This window comes from Colletotrichum truncatum, assembly GCF_014235925.2.
Source record: "Colletotrichum truncatum strain CMES1059 chromosome Unknown Contig_0003, whole genome shotgun sequence".
Classification (NCBI taxonomy): Eukaryota; Fungi; Ascomycota; class Sordariomycetes; order Glomerellales; family Glomerellaceae; genus Colletotrichum; species Colletotrichum truncatum.
The window spans coordinates 1,613,907-1,628,857 of NW_027222400.1; the positions used below are offsets into that span (position 1 = coordinate 1,613,907).

The window sequence follows — 14,951 nt, forward strand, 5'->3', positions numbered from 1 at the left end:
TCAGTGGGTTTTTGTTTGACTTTACCAAGATCTGTCCACCAGGCGCATACTCTGCACAACCTGCATTTTACACATCGGTAAGATCTGGTGTCCGCCTGTCAAGGCCGCAGAATCAAGGCCCCAAAACCTCCGTGCGACTGCTTTTTCATAGGGCCCGCCACTCGTACTTGTCTCGCTTTATCAAGGGTTCAGAGCTGCAAGAGGTACTCCACGGGCTCTCTTGACATCACCATCGCATAGTGTCTCACCCGCGCAGAATTCGTTACAAGCTACCCCTTCATTGGGCGCTATATCTGCTTTATTGTACTCATCAATCAACCATTTTTCGCTCTTACTGTACAAATCACCAACCACCAGAATGGACGAATACGAATATCTCCAACCTGGATTTGACCCCAAGTCGCTGACGGTGCCCCGTCTCCGATCAATCCTTGTGGCGCATGATATTCAGTACCCCGCTACGGCAAAGAAGCCGCAGCTTATTGAACTTTTCAACGATGAAGTTGTTCCTCAAGCCAGGAAGATCCTAGCAAAGCAGGCGAGAGCAAAGCGATCCAGCAAAGGTATCGTCGATATGGGAAGCTCCCACGAAAGCGAGTCCTTTGACGACTACGACCTAGCTCCCCCACCCCCTAGAACGTCATCCAGGTCAAAATCTCCGCGAAAGGCTTCTTCCCGTGTTAAGAGCAATGAGTCTGATCATGAAGAGGCGCCCGCAACGATCAGCCCAACAAAGAGGAAGGTGCGAGCAAGCAGCCGGCAACTGGCGGAGCCTGAGCCCTATGTTGAGCCGGAGCCTCCCAAGTCTATTCGCAGCAAGCGCACTGTCACACCGCATATCAAGACAGAAGAGTCGGAAGAAGATTTCTTCAAGAAGCGGAGAGAGTCGGAATACTTTTCAATGGACAACCCTTTTCAGAGTGGTAGCTCACCCGCACCGATCAAGACTCCTGTTGGGCGAAGAAAACCCACAGACACGGAAGACATCCAGATGAACTACGATATTGACACAAGACGGCAGACCGATGATCACTACTTCGAGAATCGGCTTAAGTCGTCTAAGAAATCTCAGGTGTTTGAGGTTCCTGTCAGTAGATTGCTACGTGATGACACCCCTGAGCTGCAACCTGTTCCTATTGAACCTGTCGAAGCCGGAGAGGAGTTCACTCCGGATGCCCAATTCGAAATGGAACAAGAGATGGCAGTAAGGGGCGAAAGAACTCTGGCGCCGCGTCCGATTGCACCAAACCGCCCGCCTAGAAGCTTGGCCAAGCCGTTCTGGGCATTGGCTGTCAGTTTACTGGGGGCATATGGTGCTTGGTATCGACAAGAAAAGGTTGCAGTAGGATATTGTGGTCTCGGTCGCCCTGCGACACAAATTATCCCATCAAATGTTCCGGTCCCCGACTGGGCCGTGCAACTAGTTGAACCGCAATGCGAGCCATGCCCGCAGCATGCCTACTGTTATGAGGACTTTTCTGTTCGCTGCGAACCTGATTTTATCCTGAAGCCACACCCACTTGCTTTCGGTGGTCTGGTTCCGCTGCCACCTACATGTGAACCTGACGGCGAGAAGGTACGAAGAGTAAAGGCCGTAGCCGACAAGACGGTTGAGGAATTACGAGAAAGACGAGCGCAATTTGAGTGCGGCGAATCTGTTGGCGAAGCTGGGCAGGTCCTGGAGACCCCGGAAATTGAGGAAGAGGAATTGAAGGAGGTGATCAACGCGAAAAGAAGCAAGAAAATGAATAAGCAGGAGTTCGACGACCTTTGGGCTGCCGCTATTGGGGATGTCAAGGGTCGTGAGGAAGTTGAGATCGCACAGTAAGTCAGCATTTCTCTTACAACGTCAACCAGCCCAACATCAATAACGTCAAACGCCTAACATGTGTACTAACCAGACCGGTTGTGCCTGAAGTAGAAAGGCCAATTCCACCTCAGTTTCAAACGCCTACTTATCGTCCTCCTCTCTCGCTCGCCTTTCAATCGGCTGCGCCCTCAAACGCTCGGCCAAGCTCGGATTGGCAAGACATAGACTCTCAATTGGATCTGTAATCCTCTTGATTGTCAGCTACTTTTACGTTAGATCAAAGTACAGGTCACACAAGGCGACTGTGGCGCAAGTTCCAGCACTGGTTGACCTTGTATTGGCTCGTCTTGCCACGCAGAAGGAACTGGGTGAAGAGGAGATCGACGACCCCTGGCTTTTTCTGCCGAATCTCCGTGATGACGTCCTTCGATCTGTGCATTCCCTTGGCGAGCGGGATCGTATTTGGAAGCGGGTGAGAGCTGTAGTCGAGCAGAACAGTAATGTGCGGACTAGCCAAAGAGAAGGTCGTAGCGGTGAGGTCGGTCGCGCCTGGGAATGGATTGGACCTATCGCGGGAGACACTGCGAGGCGGCGCAAGAGCGGCCGTATGTCTCTGGGGCCGGGATTGGATGTCAAGAACGAAGATACCCCTGAAGCGTCTGAGAAGGCCGGGGCTCACTCAAGATGGGAAGAGCCGCGGCCAATTTATTAAACGCAAATGGTTTATACCTGAACGTCCGGGGCATGGTTTATCACAATGAGATACTACAATCGCATGTATTTTTCCCTTTGTAATGTATCAAACTCTGCAGTGCAATTTCCAGGATGTTATTGTTCACGAGCGTCGGAAACGACTTCGGCCTTCGAGGGCTTCTGAGACTCATCATAACTTTGCTAGAGGCAGGCTTGCTTCACCTTTAACATCGGAAGAGAGATTGGAAAACTGAGTGCAGTGTCTTCCCCGCATAGTAAATTGTGTCTCTTACATTTGATTGGTTTTACGATACTGTTTGACCCGGTCGCACCTCCATTGTTGTGGCAACATAGTATGCTCGGCCCGGAGAATGTCGGAATGATCGGAGTTAGGAGTGGGGACGGACGGTCGGAAAAGGACATCCGCACAGCCTCTTGGCACGCAACATGTCAGTAAGGCAAAGGTTCGAAACCACTGAACGACAGATGGTGACTCAATAAACCAAGTTATGAGAATATCGTTAGCAGCAGCAGACCTGTTTGAAGATTGTGAATCAATTGTCGAGTAATTGTTTCTCCTAATTAAACATTTACGCAACACGTAGCAGATGTCCAGTCGTTCTTTTCGAAGTTCTTGAATTGGCTAATGCACAGGTGTTTATTGACACGCAAGGGAACCCCTTGGACAAAAGAAATCTTCTCGCTCAGACTCTACGTCGGGGAATCTATTGGGCCTTGGAGGAGACGATCTCTGGAGGGGGAAATGGGTTAGCGAACGAATGCCCAAACTACTTCCGATGGCGGAGGTCATATTGGCGCTGGAGACTTACTCTCGACATCGGCAACGGACTGCTGGAGGATCTGCTGGAGGACCTTGGGGTTCTCAAGCTCCTTGGTGACCTTGGCGATGATGTTCTCGGCCAGCTCCTTCTGCTGACGCTGCTTGACCTGACCCTCGTAGCGGACCCAAGAGTCAAGGACAGCCTTGGCCTCGGCGGCAAGAGCGGTCTTCTGCTCCTGCTCGTAGGCCTCAGCCTCGAGCTTGGCGGTTTCCTGTAGACATTACCGTTAGCTTTCCTGTTGCTCCGAGAAGGTATTACTCTTCTCATCCGTTCGTCCGATGCTCGGAAGCCCCTCCATCACGTCATCTGTTGTTCGTACCTTGGAAACCTCGAAGAGAGCCTTAGTGATGTCAACGACACCGGACATCTGCTGGACGTCCTCAATGCGGCCCTTGACAGCCTGAGTGTGGTCGGCACGGGCCTGGTTGAGGATGCCCTTGATCTTATCGGCCTGGGCCTGGGCCCACTCGCTGTACATTGGGCCTCCGTACTTGATCAGACCGCCCCAAACGGCGAGCAGGCAGAAAGCGACGACGGTCTCCTCATTGACGACATAGTACTCGTTGCTGATGGCGTAGACGCTGAGCGCGGCGGAGGAGGAGAGGATGGCGGTCTTGGAGAGAAGCGAGTTACCGGGAAGGGCATCGACGATAGACTGGGCCTTCTTCTTGGGGTCCTCGGCGGGAACGTTGGAGGCGTTGCGGGCGCCGGCGACTGATGCCGAGATGGCGGGGAGGGCGCGGCGGGCCAGGGTCGGCCGGAGGAGGTTCGCGCCTATTGAATCAAAAGGGAGGCCTGCGCGTTAGCCAAATCCACGTTCATGTCCAGCTGCGACTTTTCCGTCATCGGGGCGGCCAATTGACACGCCATGCGCTCGGGGGGATTGTATCGACGTACCGACGGCGCTTCTAGCCAAGCGGGACGCCATTTTGAGATGATCTGGGGATGCGGGTATTACGGCTTTGAGGTCATTCGGAGCTTGAGAGGTGAGGTTGAGAGTTTTATCGCGCTAATTCGGTTAGAAGTTGTATCACGTGACAAGGCAAGCTCCGGGATCCAAAGGGGGAGGCGCTTGGGCCAGGTCTATCTCACTCTGTCACTGGGCGGCAGTGTAAAGAAAAATTCCCATCTTGACCGGACCCGCTGTAAAATTGAGAATTAAGATCGGCTTTGAGATTGATATCAAACGTTGTCAATTCATTCGGATAACTCGCCAAAAATGCCAACCAAAGCGACAGATGAAGGCCTAAAGAGGAAACGAGTTCCCATAAAGGAGAAGTCGAAGAAGCGCGCCAAATCAGAGTCTGGATCAGAATCTGAGGGCAGTGGCGATGAGAGCGACCCTCAGGCCGAAATCCTGCTTCTTGAGAATGAGATTTTGGAATCGAAGAAACACTACAACAACATCACGAAATTGATTCAGATCGCGAAGACATTCCAGAATGATCCCGAGGCAGCTGCTCTTGCGTCCGTGGCTCTTTGCAGAGTATTTATCAGATTGCTTTCCGCTGGGGCCCTTGTGAAGAGAAAAGGTCTCGCTGAGAAGGAATCGGTGGTTGTCCAATGGCTCAAAGACCGTTATTTCGAGTACAAATTAGTGCTCATCGAGCTTCTCGGTGATGAGGATCTCGCAGCGACAGCATTGACTCTGGCCATGCGGTGTCTCAAGGCTGAGGCTCAGCATCTTAATGATAGAGAGGAGTACACCTTTCCGCAGAACTTTCTGCAGGAGATTCTTACTGCTCTTTTGAACTCGGATAGTGACGATGCCCGTCTCGAGTTTGTTGAGAAGTATTTGGGTGTGTATGACGATATCCGCTTCTGCACGCTGAAGGCTATTAAGTACGTTTTGGAAACCCCCGTCTTGTTACATGTATACTAATTCCCTACAGAGCCTTGGCCGAAGCACCAGGTGATATGCCGGAGGACGAACTCTTTGACGACGCATTTGAGCTATTGTCTAATATCGGCAATCTGCCCACGGAACTGGAAAAGTATTATGTCGAGAAGCCTAAGAAGAAGTCGCACAACCTCAACTCCTTGAATCAGCACAAAAAGCAAGGCCAGGACGCTTGGCTCGCAGTTTTGAAGCTAGCCTCAACAAAAGAGCAACGCAAGCGGGTATTGGATATTATGTCCAACGAAATCGCACCTTGGTTCATTCGGCCCGAGCTACTTGCCGACTTTCTCACCGATTCTTACGATGCTGGTGGCTCGATATCACTTCTCGCGCTGTCTGGCGTGTTTTATCTCATCAAGGAGCGAAACTTGGACTACCCGTCATTCTACACGAAGCTTTACTCTCTCCTGGACCGCGACATTCTTCACTCCAAACACCGTTCAAGGTTTTTCCGCCTGATGGACACTTTCCTCGCTTCAACTCATTTACCGGCTGTGCTAGTAGCAAGCTTTATCAAAAGGCTCGCACGACTTAGTCTCAATGCGCCTCCCAGCGCCATTGTTTACATAGTCCCTTGGATGTACAACATTCTCAAAAGGCACCCGCTGTGTACCTTTATGATCCATAGGCAGACGAGAGACCCGGATGTCAAGGCCCTCATGGAGAAGCAAGGTCTCGACGACCCCTTTTTGGAAAACGAGACGGACCCTATGGAGACCCGCGCCATTGAGAGCTGCTTATGGGAGATTGTGCAGTTACAGTCACACTACCATCCTAATGTGGCAACTATTGCCAAGATCATGTCTGAGCAGTTCACCAAGCAGTCATATAACATCGAGGATTTCTTGGACCACTCTTATGGCAGTGTAAGTTTAATAGATTCAAGCTACGAGGAACGAAATTCTAACCGTTTATGCAGCTGCTCGAAGCAGAGATGACCAAGCAAGTTAGAAAACCACCAGTAATCGAGTTCCAGATTCCCAAACGGGTCTTTCTCCCGAACGATCCTGAGTCTGGGGTTCAGGACAATCTGCTTACAAAGCTGTGGAGCTTCCAGTGATGCTTATAATAAAGGGGGTGAATAAGGGGGGAAGAAAGAGTGCTGTGCTGTTCCGCAGCCAACAACGGGTTTTCTTGTGTAATAACTGGCATCTTGATACCGGGCGTAAAATGAATTAGCATAGATAGCAGCTCAAAAGTTAAGAGATTACATCGTTATTTCGTATGGCTCCTAATGCACTTATGAATCATGAAAGATACTTTTCGCTTCAAGGCATTTGAAAAGTCTGCTTGTCTGACATATGGTGGAGATATGATCCGATGGGTTAAGGTAGTTACTTGCGATTCCAGAGTATATGTTATGCAGTCGATCTGCATTCGAAGCGCCAGTCGTTCAAGTCGCTGTATCACAAGACGAACAAACTGCCGCCTTCCGATGTGATAGATCATGATTGTGACTTTTCTTCAAGGTCAATGGAGAAGCCCTCTTGTGAACCATCAACTTCCTAGTTCTCGCAACGGCTGTTCAGGTCTATGTGGTACAGCATACAGAAACGCTAACATCAGACAAGTTTGGGCTCGAGCACATCGTAAGGGCAAAAGGCTCAGCTATCTTTGGCGTGGATACTTCCAGACCATCAAATTTGTCCGGCAACAGATGTTAACTAATTACACCTTGAATGGTCGAAACGGCTCTTGGGACGATAGCCAGGACTCAGGTCTTGGATGCTGGAATGCCGCGTGCCCACTTGCCTAAAGCAACCAGCTCTGTGAGCGGTGAGGCAAGGAGTATAGTCGGGCCAATCTAAATAAGTGTAGTGCTAAATCGGATGAAAGACAAGTGGAGGCAGCTTTATGCGTCGGGGAAGACCATGGGCAGCAAGGAACGCCTGGAGATGGTACTACGCGACACTGAGAGTAATGACCCAGGCCTGGACGACTCCATAACTACTGCGGGGATGGCAGCTTAGTGGCCAATGCAGTAGTAAGCTCGGCGCCTGTGAATCACAACTGATGCCAATCCTCAGAGGTGACCAGAGTGAGCCACTGAGAGCCCAACACTGATAAGAAGTCGCCAGGGGAGGGACGGTGAGCTGCTCTCGGACCTCTCAGAGGCCACGGAAGCCAATACGGCGGGGTCTCAGCAAGGTGTGTGCTGGGTCCTGGGAGCACTAAAAGCAGCTTAGCCTTTGGGGAGGCGCTGGGTTGTTCCAGTCCTCGCTGACATCACCGAAAGCAACGGATGCATCACCTTTAACTCCAATTCCTCTACGATCCGCAGACTTTTCTCCTGGCACCTAGCGCCAACGCGCACTTCCCCTCCAGTACCTTCTATGCCTTCACTTCCTGTACTTGGCAACCGCCTGATACTGCAAACTCTGCGACCAAGGCGCCTCACATACTCTTCATCTCTTACAGAGCTCCTAAGTCGACAGTCGCTATTATTGTGCTCTTTCTAGCCTACTCCACCCAAACTACACAGCTGACATCGGCCCCGGTTGACCGCAGCCATTCTTCACGTGGAATCAGCCCCGTAGCCACCAACCACCCAGGACTTGGCCCACGCCTAGCCTGCGTCTACCCGACGCCGACCCACGGCACCATAGCATCGCGCACATAAGCGCTCCAAGGAGACGGTGTGACATATAACTCTTCCCTCATCAACATGTCTGGCAACCCGTTTCAACCCCTAGCTGCTCATCTCCAAACACCTACTACACCCCGGAGACAGTCTAATGCGCCAGGCTCCAGCTCGACAGCAGCACCACCTCCGGTGACACCTTCTGGCAATGTGAACGGTAATGATCAGAACGGACAGCATTCACAGCCTCGTCGGCGAAAGAATCATCGTGGCGGAGCCAAGAAAAAGCGCAATCGGCGCAAGTCGTTTGCTGTCTTACCCGAGGAGTCGCACGACGAAGCTCCGGAAGCCACACCCGAGAGACAAGAATTCTATCTCCATCGCTCCAATTTAAGCAATACCAGCATTGAGAGCGAGGCTCTATTAGATCACAGGTGAGAGCGCAAGCCGCTCGGAGGTTACAAAGGCACAAAATATGCTAATCCCTACCTGCAGAGACCAGCAATCTCTCCGGACTCGACGACCTTCCATCATGACGCCTTCCGGCCCTTTTCCCACCACGACACCACAGACGAGCAGTCGATTGCGGAACGCCTACGTCAATGACAGCGGAGAGGATGGGGAGCAGTCATGGGACGAGGGTGCACCTCTCTTGTCTAGGTCAATTCAGCGTACCGCAACAGCTCCGGTGTTTCCAGGCTACGGCTCAGGCGATCCCCGGCAACGTGTGAGCCGACGCGGATCCAGCAGGTCTTCAAGAACGAAGCTTGCGCCGTCTTTTCCAGGAGAAAGTTACAACGTCAATTATCCCCCGTCCATGCCGGGGTCGCCACAATTCCGACCTTCCGATCCACTAAACCTGAGTTTTGGAGATGTTATGATTCACGACGACGAAATCGATATTCGTGCATCACCTCGCGGCAGCCGCAATGACAGCGTTGGGTCTCTTTCCGACCGCGAAGGCCGAAATGAGTCATCGCCCGACTTGGCACGAAGGAATACCATCGCATTGACAGCTCAAGAAGATGTCTGTTTCCCGAGCGGGATATCTGAGATCGGGGAGGAGGAACTGCACTCACAGGACCCCACGGTAAAGCCCCGGCCGAGGCGTCGCCGTCGCCGTTGGCCTGACCTGTCCATTCTTGAAGAATGGAGTCGCTTTGAAAAGGAAGGGCGGTCCGAGGAGAGACGCGTCAAGCGAATTACTGAACCTCAACTCATCAATGGTCGCTTACGCCCAGTTACCCGGGAATGGTATCGAGCCGAGGAGGAGTCTCCCTACCGATTCACGTACTTCAACGAAGAGTTTCAGAGTACCATTCACAGCCAGACCATTTCAGAGCTTGTCCAGCCAGGTGGGAATTTCCAGGAGCTGTTTATCCCTGAGCCCCGTATCCTCTCCGATGATGAGAGTGAGGACAGTGATGAGGATGGCGATCCGATACCTTTGTCACAGGTCAACACCCAACACTCGCACGGTGGTCAGAATGGAGAATCCAGGGCACCAACACGGCAACCATCTTTGGCAAATACTCAACCAAGAGACGGTGTCGCATCCCCAGAAAAGAACTCGGGCGGTAGCTCACGAGCCGGGTCAGTTCACCGCACACCCACGGGTGTCAGATCTCCTGTCGTGGGCAATCAGACCACTCAAACACCGGAGCTGCTCGTGAAAGCACCGAGGTATGGCGAAAGACCTGTGTGGTGGCTCGATGTTCTTAGCCCAACGGAGGCAGAGATGAAGGTCCTGTCTAAGGCTTTTGGAATTCACCCACTTACAGCAGAAGATATCATGGTTCAGGAGGCACGAGAAAAGGTAGAACTGTTCCGCCATTACTACTTCGTCAACTACCGATCCTTCGATCAGGACCAAAACAGCGAGGACTACCTTGAACCTGTCAACATGTATGTGGTTGTCTTCCGTGAAGGCGTCATCAGCTTCCACTTCTCTATGACACCACATCCCGCCAACGTCCGTCGGAGAATTCGACAGTTGAAGGACTATCTTATTGTCAACTCGGATTGGATTTCGTATGCGATCATCGATGACATCACGGACGTTTTCGTGCCCTTGATTCAAAACATTGAAGACGAGGTTGATGATATTGATGATGCTATTTTGAGGCTTCACTCTCACTCCGAAGATTCCAAGAATGACATGTTTGACGAAAAGGCAAGCAACACAGGGACAACAGTTGGTTCTGAAGGAGACATGCTTCGACGTGTAGGTGACTGCCGCAAGCGCGTCATGAGTTTGTACCGTCTACTGGGCAACAAGGCGGACGTTATCAAAGGGTTCGCAAAGCGCTGTAATGAGCGCTGGGAAGTTGCTCCAAGGTCTGATATCGGACTGTATTTGGGTGATATACAAGATCATATCGTGACCATGACGTCCAATCTTAGTCACTATGAAAAGTAGGCTCCTCCATCTCTTTCACATGAAAAGATGAGCTAACCAAAATCTCTCAGAATCCTTGCCCGGTCTCACGCCAACTATCTCGCGCAGATAAACATTCGCATGAACGAGCGCCAGGAGCAGACGGCTGACGTCCTCGGCAAGCTAACGGTCCTAGGTACTATCGTGCTTCCCATGAACATCATCACCGGTTTGTGGGGTATGAACGTGTGGGTTCCTGGTCAAGAATACGAGGGCGACCTCAAATGGTTCTGGGCCATCACGGCAGGCCTTTTGGCGTTTGGCCTGGCGTGTTACATGATTGCGAAGCGAGTTTACAACATTGTATAAAGAAGAGAGTTCCCTGAATCGGATATGTCGCTGGGGTTGGCGTTTGGTTGGACTAAAAGCATACGACGGTGCCAATATAGAACAGGTGCATCATACGGACGGGCAAACAGAACATGTACTGGTACACCAATCTTTCATAATGTCAAATCATATATTCCTTGCAGGCTGTATAGCTGGCATTCTCTTTAGAGAGCTTAGCCCTTTCCACCAGAACATTACTTACTGCGTACGCGACGGGACTTCGGTTCTACCACAATGGCAAATCGCCTCTGTATTTCCCCGTAGTTGTGTTGCACCCCTTCATCACTGTAATGATAATCTGACAGACCGAAGATAGGTGATGCGGAGCACCAACTACACTATCGTTCACATATTACTCCCACACTTTGGGCTAATTTTAAAGTTATTGCCGTCCAGAACTAGTGGCTCATTTGCCTCTTCATAAAAGGTAAACGGCAAAGTCCTGATTCTCTACGTTAAACTAAGGTTTACAAACCACTGTAACGTTGACTTGCTTCGGCAAAAGTATAGCTTGTAGGGTTTGCTTCCTCGAGCGTGAAAGAAATGCGCCGTTCCAAGTAAGGTCGGAAGGCCTCGAAGGATGTACCGGACGCGCACAGAGTGGCAAAGCAAAAAGTGGAAAGGCCACTGCTAATTACGTGTGACGAGTATTTTGTTGAGATATTTAATTGATGAGCATATACCAGCCACTGAAACCATATTACCCATGGACAGGATGACTTTCGCTTGTGAATTTAGGTCGACAATCACTAATCACTGGTTCAGGTTTGCAAACAACTGGTTTCTTGCAACTGAAGTACCAAGTATTTCTTGTCGCTTTTCAAGAAAAGGCGTGGACACATACGACGGAAGAAATAGGTTGAACGATATTGCAGAACCTGAAATATCAAACGAGACGAGTCTCGACCACTATTGCGTCAAAATCAGCAATCCAAGTTGTCTTGACGTCGGAATTCGATTTACATACAAGAAGTTGGAAAATCCTGTATTTTTGGGTTTCAAGGGATAGCGGTTGAATGTTTAAAAATCCGGATACAAGGTGAGCAAGCTATGGACTAAGAATATGATATTGGACTCATGACTTAAATGCGCCTAGACGAGGGTTGATCGAAAACTGTTGATTAAATTTGGAGGGGAGTGGTTCGCCAGGTGGTTTGCTACCTCTTGGGATGGCCGTGTCTGAACGCAGATTACGTCGTAGCATTAATCCAGATACTACTGCAAAGTATCTGTCCATGATTCTAGGACAATATACGCAGGATTGTGATAAACAGGCAGGCCAAATAGAGAGCTGTCTCATCATCTAAGCATAAACAACGGTAGATGGTAAGACAGCGGGGCCACGCTTGCAGAACATCTTCAAGTTATGGACATACAGAGTATTGTCGTTACCAACAACGCAAGGCCTACTTCACCTTTATTCTAATTTCTTCAACAGAGCCATTGAATGGTCAGCACGGCCTTGGACAGCATGTTCAAGAACATATCAACGGAGATAGCTTCCCCGGACGAGCTTGCCACGGACATCCGATTGTTATGAAGTGGCTGGAGAAATTGCAGAAATCAGGATATTCCAGTCGCTGCTTTCCCACTAACCGATTGGACTTATACTTGAGACCGGCAATCTCGGCATCTCGGATTATGTCGGCTGAATTTCGAACACCATGACTTATGGCGGCAAGAATGAACCAAGAAGCCAAGAAAGTTTCGAGAACTCGGCGCGCTTATGTAGGTAGACTCGTCAACGCCCTGTGGGCCGTTCTCAGGAATATCGTCTGAGTTGGCCGAAATGACAAACCATCTGATTACAAGGCGCTGATTGACGGTCGTGCTAAAAAGAAACGTTCAATTCTGGCATTTGATCCTAATCGACTATCATAATGCCATTCAGAGGGAAAACGACCATTAGATTTGTCCATACGTTGAACAACGACCCCTCAGATCAATCATGGCGGTTACATTTCAAAGATTTGGTTTGATGAAACAAATACAACTGGATCCTTATACCATTTGAAACCCCCTAGTGCTGGGCAGATGATCATGCAAACGAAAAGTATACCAATCGTGTTTGCTTAGCCTAAGGACTTACTGTCATAAAGCACCCAAAATCAGAACTCTGGTCAGACCATGGAGCGCTCAACGAGCATTTGAAATGCGTCGACTATAGTAATCAAACCTCTTTCCCAAACCACCCAAACTCCTCTTTTGATGCACAGCGTATAATGAATGTCAACACGTATAGATTACATACAACCATCTACCGACCCCTTCTACTGGTCCTTGGAGCGCATTTTCTTGATGCGCAGTCCTCCCTCAAAGACACCGCGATCAACGGCAGCAGCGACAGTCAAAGTACCACCGACAATGGCGCAAAGCCCAGTCAAGAATCCAGTGAACGTTTTTGCGCGCTCCTCGCGGTTGATAACTTTCATGGGGGAGATGTCCTGAATACTGATTAGCTTTTTTGAGTACGAAAGTAAAGGCTGGAGGGACTTACGTAGGAAAAGAAGACACCTGGAATACCACCCCGGGAGTGAAGGCGCTCTTGATGGCCCTCTGCAGAGTCATCACCGCCAGCCAAGCTACGCTTGTGGCTCGTCACAGAATATTGGTGAGTCTCAACGCTGCCATCGCCCATATGACCGAGTAGACCCAGCCCATAGCTTTCATCTTGCCCGACAGAGGCCGTTTTCTGCCAGTTAAGCGAAAGGTATGAAGTGGGCACGATCTTTACAAAGTACATGAAGTTGTAGTTGGGGTCATTGGTCTCCTGGTGGGTGTTGTCGAGCGGGTTGCCATGGTGGTTAGTCCACTGGTAGGCTCGCTTTGACATCTTCTTGGTGGCGGCATCAGGCAACTGGGGACCGAAGCGGAGAGTGTGAATGATATGGGTGAAATCGTGCTGGGCATCGCTAGGAGTGTCCCAGTAGTTTTTGAGGTCGTGAACGTGCATATTTCCGTTGCTGAAGCTGCGGCCGGGGGCAAGGTGGAAGTTTCCAACAACCTTGTTGACACGCAGGCTGCCTTCAATACGGCATCCCTCCTGGCGCTGCTCCTCCAGCTTCTCGGCGTAATGCTCGCGAGTGCACTGCTCGACATTTTCGCCCTTACCGAAGGCCCACGAGGCCTGCGCATACGCCTCCCTAACTTCCTCGCAGGTGTTACAGCAGCCAGGCTTCTGCGCGTTCGCGGGAGCCGGGGCGCCGTAGCAGGGGCCGCAATAGTTGGGGTCCAGGTGCTGGGCGGAATCTTCGCGAGAGTGGCTTTTGGGGGTTGTGTCAGTTTGGCAATTTCGGGCCGTTGTTGTAAGTCAAAAGGTAACTTACAGGTTCAGGGCCTTGACATCAATGACGCCGCCTCCCTCCTTTTGAGAGCGAAGGCGAACCTTACTGACACCGTGAATAACACTGTGCTGCTGCTCGCCAGAAACATCCATAACATCGAGGGTAAGAAGTTCGCAGGGCATTTTGGGAAACGTCATGTTGAGATGAATCTCCATGCGTTCGCCTGTACCAAGCGTGGATTAGCTCCCAAGTTCTAGGGGTCGGTATAATAAAAAAACAAAAAAAAGGAGGCCCATACCTCTTCCCTGATCGACAATGAGCTCAGGATGGATCTCTATCCTCCGGTAGTCGACCCATTCTCCCCAAGCCAGCCAAAAAACGACAATCAACGACACGATGGTGACGATTCCGCCGGAGGTAGTTCGAATGCGTGCCTCGTCGACCGTCTTTGTAAAGGCATCAAGCCTTGTAAATCTCGACTTCGCCGGCATGGTGGAAATCGAAAGGTGGGAAGCTGCTGTCGACCTTTGTCAAAAGTTACGTGCAGCTTCACGGGCCCTACGAAGCGTCAAGCAGGGAATAAGCAAGTCTCGAGGATGTCGCAACGGATGCGCCTGAGAAGGGAAAGGAGTGTGGGTTTCTAAGAGGAGAGGTTGATGTCAAGAAGTGAGAAACCCCGCTTGAATCATGAGAAGAGAACGGAACTGAGAAGGCTCGCACCAACACTACTGCGGCTGTCTTGGAACGAAGTCGTTTGAAGCGAAAGGCTCTGGGCGCAAGTCGTAGAGGCCACCTTCACTTATTTTCTGGCCACGCAGCCCCCTCAAGTTCCAATTGCGCTAAGAACGCGGCTTCAGGGGTCCCGCACGGGGCATAGTGGGACCCGGTCCTTGGGTAAATGTCGGCCGACGGCCAATGGAAAATGCCATACGGCACTGGAAAGAATCCAGAACGAAGAATGGGGTGGCCCGTGCTCAAGCTGCTCGGACCCACTGTAAAATCCCAGCCTGGCAACCAAGGCTGAGGCTCCCGCATGAAGAAAGCAACCTTCAACTAGAATACATCAAAAAGTCG

At 50.8% G+C, this 14,951-nt stretch overlaps 5 protein-coding genes across 5 annotated transcripts; 3 read left to right on the plus strand and 2 right to left on the minus strand.

Annotated features, from left to right (window-relative positions):
• Positions 1-358: 358 nt before the first annotated feature.
• Positions 359-2,522, plus strand: CTRU02_205321 (sister chromatid separation protein; the record flags this gene model as incomplete). The annotated part of the gene is made up of 2 exons (XM_036722621.1): positions 359-1,824; positions 1,922-2,522. The coding sequence occupies 2 exons, from the start codon at positions 359-361 to the stop codon at positions 2,520-2,522; spliced, it is 2,067 nt and encodes a 688-aa protein (XP_036585517.1).
• Positions 2,523-3,228: 706 nt separating this feature from the next.
• On the minus strand, positions 3,229-4,273 carry CTRU02_205322 (ATP synthase subunit 4; the record flags this gene model as incomplete). Its single annotated transcript, XM_070204536.1, has 4 exons — positions 3,229-3,254; positions 3,334-3,556; positions 3,665-4,140; positions 4,243-4,273. 4 exons carry the CDS (start codon positions 4,271-4,273, stop codon positions 3,229-3,231), a joined length of 756 nt encoding a protein of 251 aa, XP_070061640.1.
• A 291-nt stretch (positions 4,274-4,564) lies between these two features.
• CTRU02_205323 (ribosome biogenesis protein) lies at positions 4,565-6,305 on the plus strand (the record flags this gene model as incomplete). Its single annotated transcript, XM_036722622.1, has 3 exons — positions 4,565-5,187; positions 5,238-6,111; positions 6,165-6,305. The coding sequence occupies 3 exons, from the start codon at positions 4,565-4,567 to the stop codon at positions 6,303-6,305; spliced, it is 1,638 nt and encodes a 545-aa protein (XP_036585519.1).
• A 1,605-nt stretch (positions 6,306-7,910) lies between these two features.
• CTRU02_205324 (manganese resistance protein mnr2) lies at positions 7,911-10,572 on the plus strand (the record flags this gene model as incomplete). The annotated part of the gene is made up of 3 exons (XM_036722623.1): positions 7,911-8,260; positions 8,322-10,241; positions 10,296-10,572. The coding sequence occupies 3 exons, from the start codon at positions 7,911-7,913 to the stop codon at positions 10,570-10,572; spliced, it is 2,547 nt and encodes an 848-aa protein (XP_036585520.1).
• Positions 10,573-12,863: 2,291 nt separating this feature from the next.
• On the minus strand, positions 12,864-14,368 carry CTRU02_205325 (copii-coated vesicle membrane protein; the record flags this gene model as incomplete). The annotated part of the gene is made up of 4 exons (XM_036722624.1): positions 12,864-13,037; positions 13,091-13,856; positions 13,920-14,100; positions 14,176-14,368. The coding sequence occupies 4 exons, from the start codon at positions 14,366-14,368 to the stop codon at positions 12,864-12,866; spliced, it is 1,314 nt and encodes a 437-aa protein (XP_036585521.1).
• Positions 14,369-14,951: the final 583 nt, after the last annotated feature.